The sequence below is a fragment of the Haliaeetus albicilla genome, chromosome 29, assembly GCF_947461875.1.
Source record: "Haliaeetus albicilla chromosome 29, bHalAlb1.1, whole genome shotgun sequence".
NCBI classification, from domain to species: Eukaryota; Metazoa; Chordata; class Aves; order Accipitriformes; family Accipitridae; genus Haliaeetus; species Haliaeetus albicilla.
In genome coordinates, this window is record NC_091511.1 from 5,790,617 (window position 1) to 5,812,012 (window position 21,396).

The following is a 21,396-nucleotide window of genomic DNA, read 5'->3' on the forward strand; positions in this document are numbered from 1 at the left end:
GGGTCTTGGTGGTCCTTGGGGGGGTCCAGGGGGTCTGGGGGGGTCCCTAGGGAGTCCCTGGGGGGGGTCCTGGAGGGTCTTGAGGGGTCCTGGGTGGTCCCTGGGGGGGTTCAGGGGGGGTCTGGGGGGGTCTGGGGCATCCAGGGTGGTCTCTGGGGGGGGTCCTGGGGGGTCTGGGGGGTGTCTGGGGGGTCCTGCGAGGGTCTGGGGGGTCCCTAGGGGGGTCTGGGGGGGGTCCTGGGGGGGTCTGGGTGGTCCTTGGGGGGGTCCAGGGGGGTCTGGGGGGTCCCTGGGGGCTCCAGAGGGGTCTGGGGGGTCCCTAGGGGGTGTCTGGGGGGGTCCTGGAGGGTCTTGGGGGGTCTGGGTGGTTCCTGGGGGGGGGTCCAAGGGGGTCTGGGTGGTCCTGGGGGGGTCTGGGGGGGTCCAGGGGGGTCTGGGGGGGTCCCTGGGGGGGTCTGAAGGGGTCTTGGGGGGTCCCTGGGGGGGGTCTTGGTGGTCCTTGGGGGGAGTCCAGGGGGGTCTGGGGGGTCCTGGGGGGGTCCTGGAGGGTGTTGGGGGGTCTGGGTGGTCCCTGGGGGGGCTGAAGGGGTCTGAGGGAGTCCCTGGGGGGGTCCAGGGGGGGTCCCTGGGGTGCCTCTGGGGGTCCTTGGGGGGACTTTGGGGTCCCTGGGGGGTTCTGGGGGGTCCCTGGGGCTGGGGGCTCCCCGGGCAGTTTGGGGGGGGGGTCGTGTCCGTGTGTCCCCCCCCAGGACGTGGACACCATCTACCACGCCGGGGACAACCGGGAGTTCAACCTCCTCGACTTCAGCCACCTCGACAGCAGGTGGGGACCCCCAAACCCCCGGGACCCCAAACCCCCGGGACCCCAAAAACCCCGGGACCCCCAAACCCCCCCCCCAGGACCCCAAAAACCCCCAGGAGCCCCCAAGACCCCCCAAAACCAACCCTGGGACCCCCCAAACCTTCTGCAGGACTCCAAGGTGACCCCAAAACCCACCCAGGACCCCCCAAAACCTTCTCCAGAACCACCCAGGGACCCCCAAACCTCTTCCAGCACCCCAAAACCCACCCAGGGCCACCCAGGGACCCCAAAACCCAACTTGGCACCCTCAAGGGGACCCCAAAACCCACCCAGGACCCCCAAAACCTTCTCCAGACCACCCAGGGACCCCCAAACGTCTTCCAGCACCCCAAAACCCACCCAGGGCCACCCAGGGACCCCAAAACCCAACTTGGCACCCCCAAAACCCACCAGATCCCCCCAAAGCCTTCTCCAGGACCACCCAGGGACCCCAAAATCCAACCTGGCACCCCCAAGGTGACCCCAAAACTCACCCAGGACACCCCAAAACCTTCTCCAGAACCACCCAGGGACCCCCAAATCTCTTCCAGCACCCCAAAACCCAGCCAGGACCACCCAGGGACCCAAAACCCAACCTGGCACCCCAAAACCCACCAGGATCCCCCCAAAACCTTCTCCAGGACCACCCAGGGACCCCCAAACCTCTTCCAGCACCCCAAAACCCAGCCAGGACCACCCAGGGACCCCAAAACCCAACCTGGCACCCTCAAGGGACCCCAAAACCCACCCAGGACCCCCAAAACCTTCTCCAGGACCACCCAGGCACCCCAAAATCCAACCTGGCACCCCAAAACCCAGCCAGGACCCCCAAAACCTTCTCCAGGACCACCCAGGCACCCCAATATCCAACCTGGCACCCAAAACCCACCCAGGACCCCCCAAAACCTTCTCCAGGACCACCCAGGCACCCCAAAACCCAACCTGGCACCCCCAAGGGGACCCCAAAACCCACCCAGGACCCCCAAAACCTTCTCCAGGACCACCCAGGCACCCCAAAATCCAACCTGGCACCCCAAAACCCACCCAGGACCCCCAAAACCTTCTCCAGGACCACCCAGGCACCCCAAAATCCAACCTGGCACCCTCAAGGGGACCCCAAAACCCACCCAGGACCCCCAAAACCTTCTCCAGGACCACCCAGGCACCCCAAAATCCAACCTGGCACCCCAAAACCCAGCCAGGACCCCCAAAACCTTCTCCAGGACCACCCAGGCACCCCAAAATCCAACCTGGCACCCCAAAACCCACCCAGGACCCCCAAAACCTTCTCCAGAACCACCCAGGCACCCCAAAATCCAACCTGGCACCCCCAAGGGGACCCCAAAACCCACCCACGACCCCCCAAAACCTTCTCCAGAACCACCCAGGCACCCCAAACCTCTTCCAGCACCCCAAAACCCACCCAGCACCACCCAGGGACCCCCAAACCCTATTTCAAGACCCCCGAACCTTTCGGGGTCCCCCCCCCCGACCCCCCCCCCAATTTCCCGGCAGGGACCTGGCGCTGGCGGTGTCGGCGTTGGCGTACAACCACTGGTTCAGGGCGCTCTCCTGCCGCGACCTCCGCCTGGTGCGTACCCCAAAATCTGGGGGGGTCGTGTCCCCCCCCTCCCCCAAACCTCCCCCCCCCCCCAGACCCACCTGCACCCCCAAACCCCTCTTCTCTGGGGTCTCTGAGACTTTTGGGGGGGGCACCCCAAGTTTGGGGGGCTCCTCCAATGGCCATTTTGGGGGGCCCCTGCTTCTGACCCCCCCCGAACCCCCATTTTGGGGTCCCTGGATCTTCCCCTCCCCCCAGACCCCTATTTTGGGGGTCCCCTGACTCCTCACCCCCCCAAACCCCCATTTTTGGGGGTCCCTGGATCTTCCCCTCCCCCCCAGACCCTATTTTGGGGTCCCCTCATTCCTCACCTACCCCAAACCCCCATTTTGGGGGTCCCCCCCTCACCCCCCCAACACTTTTGGGGTCCCCCCTGCCCCCCCAATTTTGGGGTCCCCCCCATCCCACCCCCATCTTCTGGGCCTCCCCCTTTGCCCACCCCCCTAATTTTGGGGGGTCGACCCCTAATTTTGGGGGTCGACCCCCAATTTTTTGGGGGGGTCCCTGTCTAATTTTGGGGGTCCCCCCCGCCCCCCAATTTTGGGGTCCCCCCATCCCACCCCTTTTAACCCCCCCCATCTTTTCGGCCTCCCCCTTTGCCCACCCCCCTAATTTTGGGGGGTCGACCCCTAATTTTGGGGGTCGACCCCCAATTTTTTGGGGGGGTCCCTCTCTAATTTTGGGGTGTCCCCCCCCCAAAAAGGGGGGGAGGTGGTGGAGCAGGTCCTGCACGCCGTCAGCCGCTCCCCCAGCCTGGAGGAGCTGATCCTGGACAACGCGGGGTTAAAAGCGTAAGTTTGACGGGGGGTCCCCCAAAATTTGGGGGGGGCTGCCCTTTAAATCTGGGGGGGGGTCCTGAGCCCTATATTTGAGATATTCCCCCCAAAAATAAGGAGGAAAAGGGATATTTTGGGGGCTCCCTTGGGGAAAGTAGGAGTTGGGGGGGGGTTGGGGGGGGGTCCCCCCAAAAGATGGGGTGACTTTGGGGATCCCCCCCCCCCAAAAAAAAAATATTTTTTTTTTTTTTTTTTCAGGGATTTTGCCACCCGCTTGGCGGCGGCGCTGGGGGAGCACCCGGCCCCCCCTTTGCGCAGCCTCGTCCTGGCCCACGGCCCCGTCGATGACCGAGGTGGGACCCCCCCCCAAAACCCCAAAAACCCCCAAATCCTACAACCCCCCCCAAACCCCCCCAAGCCCCCCCAAACCCCCCAAATCCTCCCAAAATCCCCCCAAACACCCCCAACCTCCCCCAAAACCCCCCAAACCCCCAAGCCCCCCAAAACCCCAAAAACCCCCAAACCCCAAAATCCCCCAAAACACCAAAAACCCCCAAAACCCCAAAATCCCCCCAAAACGCCCCCAAAACCCCCCAACCCCCCCAAAAGTCCAAAAAAAACCCCAAACCCCCAAAATCCCCCCAAAACCCTCCAAAACCCCCCAAAAAACCCCACCCCCCCAAAAACCCTAAAAACCCCCCAAGCCCCCCAAAACCCAAAATCCCCCCAACCCCCCATTCCCCCCCAAAACCCCCACCCCCCCAAAAAACCCAAACCCCCCCAATCCCCCAAAACCCCCAAAAGCCCCCAAAACCCCAAAAGCCCCCAAAAGCCCCAAAAACCCCCAAACCCCCCAATCCCCCCAAAACCCCCAAAACCCCCCAACCCCCCCAAAAGTCCAAAAAAACCCCAAACCCCTCAAAACCCCCAAATCCCCCCCAAACCCCCCAATCCCCCCAAAATCCCTCCAAAACCGCCAAACCCCCCAACCCCCCCAAAACCCCCCAAAAGCCCCCAAAAGCCCCAAAACCCCCAACCCCCCTGAACCCCCCAATCTCCCCAAAAACCTCCCAACCCCCAAAACCCCCAAAATCCCCCCAAAGCCTCCAAAAATCCCCAAACCCCCAAACCCCCAAAAGCCCCAAAACCCCCAAAACCCCAAAACCCCAAAAACCCGAACCCCCCCAAAAACCCCCCAACCCCCAAAACCCTGAAACCCCCCCAAAACCCCTAAAAACCCCAAACCCCCCAAAACCCCCAAAACCCGAACCCCCCAAAAACCCCCAAACCCCCCCAATCCCCCCAAATACCCCCCCCAAAGCCCCCCAAAAGCCCCCAAAAGCCCCCAAACCCCCCAAAACCCCCAAAATCCCCCCAAAACCCCCAAAAATCCCAAACCCCCAAACCCCCCAAAACCCCCCAAAAGCCCCAATCCCCCAAACCCCCCAACCCCCCCCAAAAGTCCAAAAAACCCCCAAACCCCTCAAAACCCCAAAATCCCCCCAAACCCCCCAAAAGCCCCCAAAAACCCCAACCCCTCCAAACCCCCAATCTCCCCAAAATCCCCCCAAACCCCCAAAACCCCCAAAACCCCCCAAAAATCCCCAAACCCCCAACCCCCCCAAACCCCCAAAATCCCCCCAAAACCCCCCAAACCCCCCCAAAATCCCGAAACCCCCAAACCCCCCAAAAGCCCCAAAACCCCCAACCCCCCGAAACCCCCCAATCTCCCCAAAATCCCCCACAACCCCCAACCCCCCAAACCCCCAAACCCCCCAATCCCCCCAAAAGCCCCAAAATCCCCAAACCCCCAAACCCCCCAAACCCCCAAAAGCCCCAAAACCCCAAAAACCCCCCAACCCCCCAAAAACCCGACCCCCCAAATCCCCCCCAAACCCCCCCAAAACCCCCAAAACCCCAAAAACCCCCCAACCCCCCAAAAACCCGACCCCCCCAAATCCCCCCCAAACCCCCCAAAACCCCCAAAACCCCAAAAACCCCCCAAAAACCCCCAAACCCCCCAAAGCCCCCAACCCCCCCAAAAACCCTCAACCCCCCCAATCCCCCCCAAATCCCCCCAAAAACCCCCAACCCCCCCAAACCCCCAAACCCCCCAATCCCCCCAAAAGCCCCAAAACCCCAAACCCCCAAAACCCCCCAAACCCCCAAAACCCCCAAAACCCCAAAAACCCCCCAACCCCCCAAAAACCCGACCCCCCCCAAATCCCCCCAAACCCCCCCAAAACCCCCAAAACCCCAAAAACCCCCCAACCCCCCAAAAACCCGACCCCCCCAAATCCCCCCAACCCCCCAAAACCCCCAAAACCCCAAAAACCCCCAACCCCCCAAAAACCCGACCCCCCCAAATCCCCCCCAACCCCCCCCAAAACCCCAAAAACCCCCAAAAACCCCAAACCCCCCAAAGCCCCAACCCCCCCAAAAACCCTCAACCCCCCAATCCCCCCCAAATCCCCCAAAACCCCCTGAAACCCCCCAAACCCCCCCAAAAACCCCCAACCCCCCCAAACCCCCAAACCCCCAATCCCCCCAAAAGCCCCAAAACCCCCAAACCCCCAAAACCCCCCAAACCCCCCAAAACCCCAAAAACCCCCCAACCCCCAAAAACCCGACCCCCCCAAATCCCCCCCAAACCCCCCAAAACCCCCAAAACCCCAAAAACCCCCCAAAAACCCGACCCCCCCCAAATCCCCCCAACCCCCCCCAAAACCCCCAAAACCCCAAAAACCCCCCAACCCCCCAAAAACCCGACCCCCCCAAAAGCCCCCAAACCCCCCCAAAACCCCCAAAACCCCCCAAAAACCCGACCCCCCCCAAAAGCCCCCAAACCCCCCCAAAACCCCCAAAACCCCAAAAACCCCCCAACCCCCCAAAAACCCGACCCCCCCAAATCCCCCCAACCCCCCCAAAACCCCAAAAACCCCCCAACCCCCCAAAAACCCGACCCCCCCCAAATCCCCCCCAAACCCCCCAAAACCCCAAAACCCCAAAAACCCCCCAACCCCCCAAAAACCCCAAAACCCCCCAGAAACCTCCAAACCCCCAAAAGCCCCAAAAACCCCAAAAACCCCCCAAAAACCCCCAAACCCCCAAAGCCCCAACCCCCCAAAAACCCTCAACCCCCCCAATCCCCCCCAAATCCCCCCAAACCCCCCCAAAACCCCCAAAACCCCAAAAACCCCCCAACCCCCCAAAAACCCGAACCCCCCAATCCGCCCCAAACCCCCCCAAAACCCCCAAAACCCCAAAAACCCCCGAAACCCCCCAACCCCCCAAAAACCCCAAAACCCCCCAAAAACCCCCAACCCCCCCAAACCCCCCAAAACCCCCAAAACCCCAAAAACCCCCCAACCCCCCCAACCCCCCAAAAACCCCAAAACCCCCCAAAAACCCCCAAACCCCCCAAAGCCCCAACCCCCCCAAAAACCCTCAACCCCCCCAATCCCCCCCAAATCCCCCAAAACCCCCCAAACCCCCCCCACCCCCCCAAAATCCCCCTGAAACCCCCCAAACCCCCCAAAACCCCCCAACCCCCCAAAACCCCGAAACCCCCCAAAAACCCCCAACCCCCCAACCCCCCCAAACCCCCAAAATCCCCCCAAAACCCCCCAAACCCCCCCAAAATCCCCAAACCCCCAAACCCCCCAAACCCCCAAAAGCCCCAAAACCCCAAAAACCCCCCAACCCCCCAAAAACCCGACCCCCCCAAATCCCCCCAAACCCCCCCAAAACCCCCAAAACCCCAAAACCCCAAAAACCCCCCAACCCCCCAAAAACCCCCAAACCCCCCAAAGCCCCAACCCCCCCAAAAACCCTCAACCCCCCCAATCCCCCCAAATCCCCCCAAATCCCCCAAAACCCCCCAAAACCCCCAAAACCCCAAAAACCCCCCAACCCCCCAAAAACCGACCCCCCCCAAATCCCCCCCAAACCCCCCAAAACCCCCAAAACCCCAAAAACCCCCCAAAAACCCCCAAACCCCCAAAGCCCCAACCCCCAAAAACCCTCAACCCCCCCAATCCCCCCCAAATCCCCCCAAAAACCCCCAACCCCCCCAAACCCCCAAACCCCCCAATCCCCCCAAAAGCCCCAAAACCCCCAAACCCCCAAACCCCCCAAACCCCCCCAAAATCCCCAAACCCCCAAACCCCCCAAACCCCCAAAAGCCCCAAAACCCCAAAAACCCCCCAACCCCCAAAAACCCGACCCCCCCAATCCCCCCAAACCCCCCCAAAACCCCAAAAACCCCCCAAGCCCCCCAAAACCCCAAAACCCCCCAGAAACCTCCAAACCCCCAAAAGCCCCAAAAACCCCAAAAACCCCCAAAAACCCCCAAACCCCCCAAAGCCCCAACCCCCCCAAAAACCCTCAACCCCCCCAATCCCCCCCAAATCCCCCAAACCCCCCCAAAACCCCCAAAACCCCAAAAACCCCCCAACCCCCCAAAAACCCGAACCCCCCAATCCGCCCCAAACCCCCCAAAACCCCCAAAACCCCAAAAACCCCCGAAACCCCCCAACCCCCCAAAAACCCCAAAACCCCCCAAAAACCCCCAACCCCCCCAAACCCCCCAAAACCCCCAAAACCCCAAAAACCCCCCAACCCCCCCAACCCCCCAAAAACCCCAAAACCCCCCAAAAACCCCAAACCCCCAAAGCCCCAACCCCCCAAAAACCCTCAACCCCCCCAATCCCCCCCAAATCCCCCAAAACCCCCCAAACCCCCCCCACCCCCCAAAATCCCCCTGAAACCCCCCAAACCCCCCCAAAACCCCCCAACCCCCCAAAACCCCGAAACCCCCAAAAACCCCCAACCCCCCAACCCCCCCAAACCCCCAAAATCCCCCCAAAATCCCCCAAACCCCCCAAAATCCCCAAACCCCCCAAACCCCCCAAACCCCCAAAAGCCCCAAAACCCAAAAACCCCCCAACCCCCCAAAAACCCGACCCCCCCAAATCCCCCCCAAACCCCCCCAAAACCCCCAAAACCCCAAAACCCCAAAAACCCCCCAACCCCCCAAAAACCCCCAAACCCCCCAAAGCCCCAACCCCCCCAAAAACCCTCAACCCCCCCAATCCCCCCCAAATCCCCCCAAATCCCCCCAAAACCCCCAAAACCCCCAAAACCCCAAAAACCCCCCAACCCCCCAAAAACCCGACCCCCCCCAAATCCCCCCAAACCCCCCCAAAACCCCCAAAACCCCAAAAACCCCCCAAAAACCCCCAAACCCCCCAAAGCCCCCAACCCCCCAAAAACCCTCAACCCCCCCAATCCCCCCCAAATCCCCCCAAAAACCCCCAATCCCCCCAAAAGCCCCAAAACCCCCAAACCCCCCAAACCCCCCAAACCCCCCCAAAATCCCCAAACCCCCAAACCCCCCAAACCCCCAAAAGCCCCAAAACCCCAAAAACCCCCCAACCCCCCAAAAACCCGACCCCCCCAAATCCCCCCAAACCCCCCCAAAACCCCCAAAACCCCAAAAACCCCCGAAACCCCCCAAACCCCCAAAAGCCCCAAAACCCCAAAAACCCCCCAACCCCCAAAAACCCGACCCCCCCAAATCCCCCCAAACCCCCCCAAAACCCCCAAAACCCCAAAAACCCCCGAAACCCCCCAAACCCCCAAAAGCCCCAAAACCCCAAAAACCCCCAACCCCCCAAAAACCCGACCCCCCAAATCCCCCCCAAACCCCCCCAAACCCCCCAAAACCCCAAAACCCCAAAAACCCGACCCCCCCCAAATCCCCCCAACCCCCCCAAAACCCCCAAAACCCCAAAAACCCCCCAACCCCCCAAAAACCCGACCCCCCCCAAAAGCCCCCAAACCCCCCAAAACCCCCAAACCCCCAAAAACCCCCAAAAACCCGACCCCCCCCAAAAGCCCCCAAACCCCCCCAAAACCCCAAAAACCCCCAACCCCCCAAAAACCCGACCCCCCCAAATCCCCCCCAAACCCCCCCAAAACCCCCAAAACCCCAAAAACCCCCCAAAAACCCGACCCCCCCCAAATCCCCCCAACCCCCCCCAAAACCCCAAAACCCCAAAAACCCCCCAACCCCCCAAAAACCCGACCCCCCCCAAAAGCCCCCAAACCCCCCAAAACCCCCAAAACCCCCCAAAAACCCGACCCCCCCCAAAAGCCCCCAAACCCCCCCAAAACCCCCAAAACCCCAAAAACCCCCCAACCCCCCAAAAACCCGACCCCCCCAAATCCCCCCAACCCCCCCAAAACCCCAAAAACCCCCAACCCCCCAAAAACCCGACCCCCCCCAAATCCCCCCAAACCCCCCAAAACCCCAAAACCCCAAAAACCCCCCAACCCCCCAAAAACCCCAAAACCCCCAGAAACCTCCAAACCCCCAAAAGCCCCAAAAACCCCAAAAACCCCCCAAAAACCCCCAAACCCCCCAAAGCCCCAACCCCCCCAAAAACCCTCAACCCCCCCAATCCCCCCCAAATCCCCCCAAACCCCCCAAAACCCCCAAAACCCCAAAAACCCCCCAACCCCCCAAAAACCCGAACCCCCAATCCGCCCCAAACCCCCCCAAAACCCCCAAAACCCCAAAAACCCCCGAAACCCCCCAACCCCCCAAAAACCCCAAAACCCCCCAAAAACCCCCAACCCCCCCAAACCCCCCAAAACCCCCAAAACCCCAAAAACCCCCCAACCCCCCAACCCCCCAAAAACCCCAAAACCCCCCAAAAACCCCCAAACCCCCCAAAGGCCCCAACCCCCCAAAAACCCTCAACCCCCCCAATCCCCCCCAAATCCCCCCAAAACCCCCAAACCCCCCCCACCCCCCCAAAATCCCCCTGAAACCCCCCAAACCCCCCCAAAACCCCCCAACCCCCCAAAACCCCGAAACCCCCCAAAAACCCCCAACCCCCCAACCCCCCAAACCCCCAAAATCCCCCCAAAACCCCCCAAACCCCCCCAAAATCCCCAAACCCCCCAAACCCCCCAAACCCCCAAAAGCCCCAAAACCCCAAAAACCCCCAACCCCCAAAAACCCGACCCCCCCAAATCCCCCCCAAACCCCCCAAAACCCCCAAAACCCCAAAACCCCAAAAACCCCCCAACCCCCCAAAAACCCCCAAACCCCCCAAAGCCCCAACCCCCCAAAAACCCTCAACCCCCCCAATCCCCCCCAAATCCCCCCAAATCCCCCCAAAACCCCCCAAAACCCCCAAAACCCCAAAAACCCCCCAACCCCCCAAAAACCCGACCCCCCCCAAATCCCCCCCAAACCCCCCCAAAACCCCCAAAACCCCAAAAACCCCCCAAAAACCCCCAAACCCCCCAAAGCCCCCAACCCCCCAAAAACCCTCAACCCCCCCAATCCCCCCAAATCCCCCCAAAAACCCCAATCCCCCCAAAAGCCCCAAAACCCCAAACCCCCCAAACCCCCAAACCCCCCAAAATCCCCAAACCCCCAAACCCCCCAAACCCCCAAAAGCCCCAAAACCCCAAAAACCCCCCAACCCCCCAAAAACCCGACCCCCCCAAATCCCCCAAACCCCCCCAAAACCCCCAAAACCCCAAAAACCCCCGAAACCCCCCAAACCCCCAAAAGCCCCAAAACCCCAAAAAACCCCCCAACCCCCAAAAACCCGACCCCCCCCAATCCCCCCCAAACCCCCCCAAAACCCCAAAAACCCCCCAAGCCCCCAAAACCCCAAAACCCCCAGAAACCTCCAAACCCCCAAAAGCCCCAAAAACCCCAAAAACCCCCAAAAACCCCCAAACCCCCCAAAGCCCCAACCCCCCAAAAACCCTCAACCCCCCCAATCCCCCCAAATCCCCCCAAACCCCCCCAAAACCCCCAAAACCCCAAAAACCCCCCAACCCCCCAAAAACCCGAACCCCCCAATCCGCCCAAACCCCCCCAAAACCCCCAAAACCCCAAAAACCCCCGAAACCCCCCAACCCCCAAAAACCCCAAAACCCCCCAAAAACCCCCAACCCCCCCAAACCCCCCCAAAACCCCCAAAACCCCAAAAACCCCCAACCCCCCCAACCCCCCAAAAACCCCAAAACCCCCCAAAAACCCCCAAACCCCCCAAAGCCCCAACCCCCCCAAAAACCCTCAACCCCCCCAATCCCCCCCAAATCCCCCCAAAACCCCCCAAACCCCCCCCACCCCCCCAAAATCCCCCTGAAACCCCCCAAACCCCCCAAAACCCCCAACCCCCCAAAACCCCGAAACCCCCCAAAAACCCCCAACCCCCCAACCCCCCCAAACCCCCAAAATCCCCCCAAAATCCCCCAAACCCCCCAAAATCCCCAAACCCCCCAAACCCCCCAAACCCCCAAAAGCCCCAAAACCCCAAAAACCCCCCAACCCCCCAAAAACCCGACCCCCCCAAATCCCCCCCAAACCCCCCCAAAACCCCCAAAACCCCAAAACCCCAAAAACCCCCCAACCCCCAAAAACCCCAAACCCCCCAAAGCCCCAACCCCCCAAAAACCCTCAACCCCCCCAATCCCCCCCAAATCCCCCCAAATCCCCCCAAAACCCCCCAAAACCCCAAAAACCCCCCAACCCCCCAAAAACCCGACCCCCCCCAAATCCCCCCCAAACCCCCCCAAAACCCCCAAAACCCCAAAAACCCCCCAAAAACCCCCAAACCCCCAAAGCCCCCAACCCCCCAAAAACCCTCAACCCCCCCAATCCCCCCCAAATCCCCCCAAAAACCCCCAATCCCCCCAAAAGCCCAAAACCCCCAAACCCCCCAAACCCCCCAAACCCCCCCAAAATCCCCAAACCCCCAAACCCCCCAAACCCCCAAAAGCCCCAAAACCCCAAAAACCCCCCAACCCCCCAAAAACCCGACCCCCCAAATCCCCCAAACCCCCCAAAACCCCCAAAACCCCAAAAACCCCCGAAACCCCCAAACCCCCAAAAGCCCCAAAACCCCAAAAACCCCCCAACCCCCCAAAAACCCGACCCCCCCAAATCCCCCCCAAACCCCCCAAACCCCCCCAAAACCCCCAAAACCCCAAAAACCCGACCCCCCCCAAATCCCCCCAACCCCCCCCAAAACCCCAAAACCCCAAAAACCCCCCAACCCCCCAAAAACCCGACCCCCCCCAAAAGCCCCCAAACCCCCCCAAAACCCCCAAACCCCAAAAACCCCCCAAAAACCCGACCCCCCCCAAAAGCCCCCAAACCCCCCCAAAACCCCAAAAACCCCCCAACCCCCCAAAAACCCGACCCCCCCAAATCCCCCCAAACCCCCCAAAACCCCCAAAACCCCAAAAACCCCCCAAAAACCCGACCCCCCCCAAATCCCCCCAACCCCCCCCAAAACCCCCAAAACCCCAAAAACCCCCCAACCCCCAAAAACCCGACCCCCCCCAAAAGCCCCCAAACCCCCCAAAACCCCCAAAACCCCCCAAAAACCCGACCCCCCCCAAAAGCCCCAAACCCCCCCAAAACCCCCAAAACCCCAAAAACCCCCCAACCCCCAAAAACCCGACCCCCCAAATCCCCCCAACCCCCCAAAACCCCAAAAACCCCCCAACCCCCCAAAAACCCGACCCCCCCAAATCCCCCCCAAACCCCCCCAAAACCCCAAAACCCCAAAAACCCCCCAACCCCCCAAAAACCCCAAAACCCCCAGAAACCTCCAAACCCCCAAAAGCCCCAAAAACCCCAAAAACCCCCCAAAAACCCCCAAACCCCCCAAAGCCCCAACCCCCCCAAAAACCCTCAACCCCCCCAATCCCCCCAAATCCCCCCAAACCCCCCCAAAACCCCCAAAACCCCAAAAACCCCCCAACCCCCCAAAAACCCGAACCCCCAATCCGCCCCAAACCCCCCCAAAACCCCCAAAACCCCAAAAACCCCCGAAACCCCCCAACCCCCCAAAAACCCAAAACCCCCAAAAACCCCCAACCCCCCCAAACCCCCCCAAAACCCCCAAAACCCCAAAAACCCCCCAACCCCCCCAACCCCCCAAAAACCCCAAAACCCCCAAAAACCCCCAAACCCCCCAAAGCCCCAACCCCCCCAAAAACCCTCAACCCCCCCAATCCCCCCAAATCCCCCAAAACCCCCCAAACCCCCCCCACCCCCCCAAAATCCCCCTGAAACCCCCCAAACCCCCCAAAACCCCCCAACCCCCCAAAACCCCGAAACCCCCCAAAAACCCCAACCCCCCAACCCCCCCAAACCCCCAAAATCCCCCCAAAACCCCCCAAACCCCCCAAAATCCCCAAACCCCCCAAACCCCCCAAACCCCCAAAAGCCCCAAAACCCCAAAAACCCCCCAACCCCCCAAAAACCCGACCCCCCCAAATCCCCCCCAAACCCCCCCAAAACCCCCAAAACCCCAAAACCCCAAAAACCCCCCAACCCCCCAAAAACCCCAAACCCCCCAAAGCCCCAACCCCCCCAAAAACCCTCAACCCCCCCAATCCCCCCCAAATCCCCCAAATCCCCCCAAAACCCCCCAAAACCCCCAAAACCCCAAAAACCCCCCAACCCCCCAAAAACCCGACCCCCCCCAAATCCCCCCCAAACCCCCCAAAACCCCAAAACCCCAAAAACCCCCCAAAAACCCCCAAACCCCCCAAAGCCCCCAACCCCCCAAAAACCCTCAACCCCCCCAATCCCCCCCAAATCCCCCCAAAAACCCCAATCCCCCAAAAGCCCCAAAACCCCCAAACCCCCCAAACCCCCCAAACCCCCCCAAAATCCCCAAACCCCCAAACCCCCAAACCCCCAAAAGCCCAAAACCCCAAAAACCCCCCAACCCCCCAAAAACCCGACCCCCCCAAATCCCCCCAAACCCCCCCAAAACCCCCAAAACCCCAAAAACCCCCGAAACCCCCCAAACCCCCAAAAGCCCCAAAACCCCAAAAACCCCCCAACCCCCCAAAAACCCGACCCCCCCAAATCCCCCCAAACCCCCCAAAACCCCCAAAACCCCAAAAACCCCCGAAACCCCCCAAACCCCCAAAAGCCCCAAAACCCCAAAAACCCCCCAACCCCCCAAAAACCCGACCCCCCCAATCCCCCCCAAACCCCCCCAAAACCCCAAAAACCCCCCAAGCCCCCCAAAACCCCAAAACCCCCCAGAAACCTCCAAACCCCCAAAAGCCCCAAAAACCCCAAAAACCCCCCAAAAACCCCCAAACCCCCCAAAGCCCCAACCCCCCCAAAAACCCTCAACCCCCCCAATCCCCCCCAAATCCCCCCAAACCCCCCCAAAACCCCAAAACCCCAAAAACCCCCCAACCCCCCAAAAACCCGAACCCCCCAATCCGCCCCAAACCCCCCCAAAACCCCCAAAACCCCAAAAACCCCGAAACCCCCCAACCCCCCAAAAACCCCAAAACCCCCCAAAAACCCCCAACCCCCCCAAACCCCCCCAAAACCCCCAAAACCCCAAAAACCCCCCAACCCCCCCAACCCCCCAAAAACCCCAAAACCCCCCAAAAACCCCCAAACCCCCAAAGCCCCAACCCCCCCAAAAACCCTCAACCCCCCCAATCCCCCCCAAATCCCCCCAAAACCCCCCAAACCCCCCCACCCCCCCAAAATCCCCCTGAAACCCCCCAAACCCCCCAAAACCCCCCAACCCCCCAAAACCCCGAAACCCCCAAAAACCCCCAACCCCCCAACCCCCCCAAACCCCCAAAATCCCCCAAAACCCCCCAAAATCCCCAAACCCCCCAAACCCCCCAAACCCCCAAAAGCCCCAAAACCCCAAAAACCCCCCAACCCCCCAAAAACCCGACCCCCCCAAATCCCCCCCAAACCCCCCCAAAACCCCCAAAACCCCAAAACCCCAAAAACCCCCCAACCCCCCAAAAACCCCCAAACCCCCCAAAGCCCCAACCCCCCCAAAAACCCTCAACCCCCCCAATCCCCCCCAAATCCCCCCAAATCCCCCCAAAACCCCCCAAAACCCCAAAAACCCCCCAACCCCCCAAAAACCCGACCCCCCCCAAATCCCCCCCAAACCCCCCCAAAACCCCCAAAACCCCAAAAACCCCCCAAAAACCCCCAAACCCCCCAAAGCCCCCAACCCCCCAAAAACCCTCAACCCCCCCAATCCCCCCCAAATCCCCCCAAAAACCCCCAATCCCCCCAAAAGCCCCAAAACCCCCAAACCCCCCAAACCCCCCAAACCCCCCCAAAATCCCCAAACCCCCAAACCCCCCAAACCCCCAAAAGCCCCAAAACCCCAAAAACCCCCCAACCCCCCAAAAACCCGACCCCCCCAAATCCCCCCAAACCCCCCCAAAACCCCCAAAACCCCAAAAACCCCCGAAACCCCCCAAACCCCCAAAAGCCCCAAAACCCCAAAAACCCCCCAACCCCCCAAAAACCCGACCCCCCCAAATCCCCCAAACCCCCCCAAAACCCCCAAAACCCCAAAAACCCCCGAAACCCCCCAAACCCCCAAAAGCCCCAAAACCCCAAAAACCCCCCAACCCCCCAAAAACCCGACCCCCCCAAATCCCCCCAAACCCCCCCAAAACCCCCAAAACCCCAAAAACCCCCGAAACCCCCCAAACCCCCAAAAGCCCCAAAACCCCAAAAACCCCCCAACCCCCCAAAAACCCGACCCCCCCCAATCCCCCCCAAAACCCCCCAAAACCCCAAAAACCCCCCAAGCCCCCCAAAACCCCCAAAACCCCCAAACCCCCCAAAGCCCCCAACCCCCCCAAAAACCCTCAACCCCCCCAATCCCCCCCAAATCCCCCCAAAACCCCCCCAAACCCCCCAACCCCCCCACCCCCCCCTTTGCCCCCACCCCCTGACCCCCCCGTACCCCCAGGGCTGACAGCGCTGAGTCAGCGGTTTCTGCTCCTCCCGGGGGGGCTGCGACGCCTCAGCCTCCCCCACGCCGGCCTTGGCCCCCGAGGTTTGGGGGGACCCCCCCTGCCCCCCCCCGAGCTGGGGGGGGGGCTTTTTGGGGGGGTTGGGGGGTTATGGGGGGGCTGGGGGGGCTTTTTGGGGGGGTTGGGGGGGGTATGGGGGGGCTGGGGGGGCTTTTGGGGTTTATGGGGGGGCTTTTTGGGGGGGTTGGGGGGTTATGGGGGGGCTGGGGGGTATTTTTGGGGGGGTGGGGGGCTTTTTTGGGGGGTTATGGGGGGGCTGGGGGTATTTTTGGGGGGGTGGGGGGCTTTTTTGGGGGGTTGGGGGGGTTATGGGGGGGCTGGAGGGGCTTTTTGGGGGGGTTGGGGGGGTTATGGGGGGGCTGGGGGGGCTTTTTGGGGGGGTTGGGGGGGTTATGGGGGGGCTGGGGGGGCTTTTTGGGGGGGTTGGGGGGTTATGGGGGGGCTGGGGGGGCTTTTGGGGTTTATGGGGGGGCTTTTTGGGGGGGTTGGGGGGTTATGGGGGGGCTGGGGGGGCTTTTGGGGGGGTTGGGGGAGTTATGGGGGGCTGGGGGGGCTTTTTGGGGGGGTTGGGGGGTTATGGGGGGGCTGGGGGGGCTTTTTGGGGGGCTGGGGGGGCTTTGGGGTTTATGGGGGGGCTTTTTGGGGGGGTTGGGGGGTTATGGGGGGCTGGGGGGTATTTTTGGGGGGGTGGGGGGCTTTTTTTGGGGGGGTTGGGGGGTTATGGGGGGGCTGGGGGGGCTTTTTGGGGGGGTTGGGGGGGTTATGGGGGGCTGGGGGGGCTTTTTGGGGGGGTTGGGGGGGTTATGGGGGGGCTGGGGGGGCTTTTTGGGGGGGTTGGGGGGGTTATGGGGGGGCTGGGGGGGCTTTTTGGGGGGGTTGGGGGGTTATGGGGGGGCTGGGGGGGCTTTTTGGGGGGGTATGGGGGGGCTGGGGGGTATTTTTGGGGTTATGGGGGGGCTTTTTGGGGGGGTTGGGGGGGTTATGGGGGGCTGGGGGGGCTTTTTGGGGGGGTTGGGGGGGTTATGGGGGGGCTGGGGGGGCTTTTTGGGGGGGTATGGGGGGGCTGGGGGGTATTTTTGGGGTTATGGGGGGGCTTTTTGGGGGGGTTGGGGGGGGGCCTGTGATATTGGGGGGGCTGGGGGGGTTTATTGGGGGGCTGGCGGCTGCTGATGGGGTTTGGGGGGGTCCCGGTGGGATTTTGGGGTCCCCCCCACCTGTGGGTCCCCCCCACCTGTGGGTGCCCCCCCCGGGTGCCCCCCCCCAGGCCTATAGGGTGTCTATGGGGGGGTCTATGGGGTTTCTATGGGGTTTTTTGGGGATTCTATGGGGTTTTTTGGGTGTCCGTGGGGTTTTTTGGGTGTCTGTGGGGTTTGGGGGTCCCAGTGGGATTTTGGGGTCCCCCCCCAGCTGTGGGTGCCCCCCACCTGTGGGTGCCCCCCCCCGGGTGCCCCCCCCCAGGCCTATAGGGTGTCTATGGCGGGTTCTATGGGGTTTCTATGGGTTTTTTTGGGTGTCTGTGGGTTTTTTGGGGATTCTATGGGGTTTGTTGGGTGTCTGTGGGGTTTGGGGGGGTCCCGGTGGGATTTTGGGGTCCCCCCCCACCTGTGGGTCCCCCCCACCTGTGGGTGCCCCCCCCCGGGTGCCCCCCCCCAGGCCTATAGGGTGTCTATGGCGGGTTCTATGGGGTTTCTATGGGTTTTTTTGGGTGTCTGTGGGTTTTTTGGGGATTCTATGGGGTTTGTTGGGTGTCTGTGGGGTTTGGGGGGGTCCCGGTGGGATTTTGGGGTCCCCCCCACCTGTGGGTCCCCCCCACCTGTGGGTGCCCCCCCCCGGGTGCCCCCCCCCAGGCCTATAGGGTGTCTATGGGGGGGTCTATGGGGTTTCTATGGGGTTTTTTGGGGATTCTATGGGGTTTTTTGGGTGTCCGTGGGGTTTTTTGGGTGTCTGTGGGGTTTGGGGGGTCCCGGTGGGATTTTGGGGTCCCCCCCAGCTGTGGGTGCCCCCCCCGGGTGCCCCCCCCAGGGCCACAGGGTGTCTACGCGGGGTTCTATGGGGTTTCTATGGGTTTTTTTTGGGTGTCTGTGGGTTTTTTGGGGATTCTATGGGGGTTTTTGGGTGTCTGTGGGGTTTGGGGGGGTCCCGGTGGGATTTTGGGGTCCCCCCCCAGCTGTGGGTGCCCCCCCCCGGGTGCCCCCCCCCAGGCCTATAGGGTGTCTATGGGGGGGTCTATGGGGTTTCTATGGGGTTTTTTGGGGATTCTATGGGGTTTTTTGGGTGTCCGTGGGGTTTTTTGGGTGTCTGTGGGTTTTTTGGGGATTCTATGGGGTTTTTTGGGTGTCTGTGGGGTTTGGGGGTCCCGGTGGGATTTTGGGGTCCCCCCCCAGCTGTGGGTGCCCCCCCCGGGTGACCCCCCCCAGGGCCACAGGGTGTCTATGGGGGGTTCTATGGGGTTTCTATGGGTTTTTTTGGGTGTCTGTGGGTTTTTTGGGGATTCTATGGGGTTTGTTGGGTGTCTGTGGGGTTTGGGGGGGTCCCGGTGGGATTTTGGGGTCCCCCCCCACCTGTGGGTGCCCCCCCCCGGGTGCCCCCCCCCAGGCCTATAGGGTGTCTATGGCGGGTTCTATGGGGTTTCTATGGGTTTTTTTGGGTGTCTGTGGGTTTTTTGGGGATTCTATGGGGTTTGTTGGGTGTCTGTGGGGTTTGGGGGGGTCCCGGTGGGATTTTGGGGTCCCCCCCCAGCTGTGGGTGCCCCCCCCCGGGTGCCCCCCCCCAGGCCTATAGGGTGTCTATGGCGGGTTCTATGGGGTTTCTATGGGTTTTTTTGGGTGTCTGTGGGTTTTTTGGGGATTCTATGGGGTTTGTTGGGTGTCTGTGGGGTTTGGGGGTCCCGGTGGGATTTTGGGGTCCCCCCCCAGCTGTGGGTGCCCCCCCCCAGGGCTGTGGGCGCTGAGCCGGGCGCTGGGCTCCAACCCCGCTTTCCGCAGCCGCCTCCAGCACCTCGACCTCAGCCGCAACCCCGGGCTGCTGGGGACCCCCGATGGCGCCGTAGGGCAGGGCCGGGGGGGCTGTGGGGCAGGAGGGGGGGCTGGGGGGGGCATTGGGGGGCTGGGGGGCATTGGGGGTCCGGGGGGGCCACTGGGGTGCAATGGGGCTGGCTGGGGGGCTGTAGGGTCATTGGGGTGCTATGGGGCTGGGTGGGGGTCTATGGGGTCATTGGGGTGCTATGGGGCAGGAGGGAGTCTATGGGGCTGGGGGGGGTCTATGGGGCAGGAGGGGGGGCTGGGGGGGGCATTGGGGGGCTGGGGGGCATTGGGGGTCCGGGGGGGCCACTGGGGTGCAATGGGGCTGGCTGGGGGGCTGTAGGGTCATTGGGGTGCTATGGGGCTGGGTGGGGGTCTATGGGGTCATTGGGGTGCTATGGGGCAGGAGGGGGATCTATGGGGCAGGACGGGGGTCTATGGGGCAGGAGAGGGGGTCTGGGGGGGCATTGGGGGTCCGGGGGGGTCACTGGGGTGCAGTGGGGCTGGCTGGGGGGCTGTAGGGTCATTGGGATGTTATGGGACGGGGGGGGACCTATGGGGCAGGAGGGGGTCTATGGGGCTGGGGGGATCTATGGGGCAGGAGGGGGTCTATGGGGCTGGATGGGGGTCTATGGGGCAGGAGGGGGGGTCTGGGGGGGGCATTGGGGGGCTGGGGGGCATTGGGGGTCCGGGGGGGCCACTGGGGTGCAATGGGGCTGGCTGGGGGGCTGTAGGGTCATTGGGATGTTATGGGACGGGGGGGGACCTATGGGGCAGGAGGGGGGTCTATGGGGCTGGGGGGGTTCTATGGGGCTAGAGGGGGGTCTATGGGGCTGGAGGGGGGGTCTGGGGGGGTCATTGGGGGTCCGGGGGGGTCACTGGGGTGCAGTGGGGCTGGCTGGGGGGCTGTAGGGTCATTGGGGTGCTATGGGGCTGGGTGGGGGTCTATGGGGCAGGAGAGGATCTATGGGGCAGGAGGGGGATCTATGGGGCTGGGGGGGTCTATGGGGCAGGAGGGGGGGCTGGGGGGGGCATTGGGGGGCTGGGGGGCATTGGGGGTCCGGGGGGGCCACTGGGGTGCAATGGGGCTGGCTGGGGGGCTGTAGGGTCATTGGGGTGCTATGGGGCTGGGTGGGGGTCTATGGGGCAGGAGAGGATCTATGGGGCAGGAGGGGGTCTATGGGGCTGGATGGGGGTCTATGGGGCAGGGGAGGGGGGCTGGGGGGGGCACTGGGGGGCTGAGGGGCATTGGGGGTCCGGGGGGGTCACTGGGGTGCAGTGGGGCTGTCTGGGGGGCTGTAGGGTCATTGGGGTGCTATGGGGCTGGGTGGGGGTCTATGGGGCAGGAGGGGGGGCTGGGGGTGTCTATGGGGGTCACTGGGTGCCTGTGGGGCTGGCTGGGGGTCTGTGGGGCAGTAAGGGTGCTGTGGGGCAGTAAGGGTGCTGTGGGGCAGGCTCTGTGGGGCACAGTGGGGTCAGGCTCTGCCCCCCCCCCCCCCAGGGTCTCTACTCCTTCTTGGCCCAACCCAACGCCCTCCTGCACCTCGACCTGGCCTCCACCGACTGCGCCGTCGACGTGGTGAGTGGGCCCCGGGGGGGCGCGTGGGGAGGAGATGTGGGGCTGGGGACCCGCCGTGGGGCAGCCGTGGGGCTGACCGTGCCCCCCCCCGCCCCCCCCCAGCTCTTCGGGGCGCTGCTCCACGGCTGCTGCCCGCGACTCAACTACCTCAACGTGGCCAGGAACACCTTCTCCCACCGGTGAGCTCCTGCCCCACAAGTTGGGGGGCTCCAGCCCCACGGCTGGAGGGTGCCCGTGGGGTGGGGTGGGGGAGGGGGCGGTCTTGGGGGGGATCGAGGACCCCGTTGGGCCATCGTGGACCCCGTTGGGTGGTCAAAGACCCCATTGGGTGGTCAAGGACCCCGTTGGGTGGTCCAGAACCCTGTTGGATGATTGAGCGCTTCGTTGACTGTTGGAGCCCCCCATTGGCCAGTCGGGAGGTCTGTTGGGTGATCTGGACTGTCATTGGGCGGTTGAGCAGCCCGTTGAGCATCGGAGCATCCCATTGGGTAGTGGAGCGCCCAGTTGGGCTGTTGAGAACCCGTTGGTTGGTCAAGGACCCCGTTGGTTGGTCAAGGACCCCGTTGGATGATTGAGCGCTCCGTTGACTGTTGGAGCCCCCCATTGGCCAGTCGGGAGGTCTGTTGGGTGATCTGGACCGTCATTGGGTGGCTGAGCAGCCTGTTGAGCATTGGAGGACCCCATTG

At 63.1% G+C, this 21,396-nt stretch overlaps 1 protein-coding gene across 1 annotated transcript in view; it reads left to right on the forward strand.

The window, feature by feature from the left end:
- CARMIL3 (capping protein regulator and myosin 1 linker 3) overlaps positions 1–21,396 on the forward strand; it is a 70,620-nt gene that overhangs the window by 8,621 nt on the left and 40,603 nt on the right. Inside the window, 8 exon segments of the mRNA XM_069773897.1 lie at positions 750–823; positions 2,357–2,432; positions 3,165–3,253; positions 3,497–3,591; positions 16,048–16,134; positions 19,047–19,156; positions 20,633–20,710; positions 20,813–20,889. Coding sequence (XP_069629998.1) covers positions 750–823; positions 2,357–2,432; positions 3,165–3,253; positions 3,497–3,591; positions 16,048–16,134; positions 19,047–19,156; positions 20,633–20,710; positions 20,813–20,889 — 686 coding nt within the window.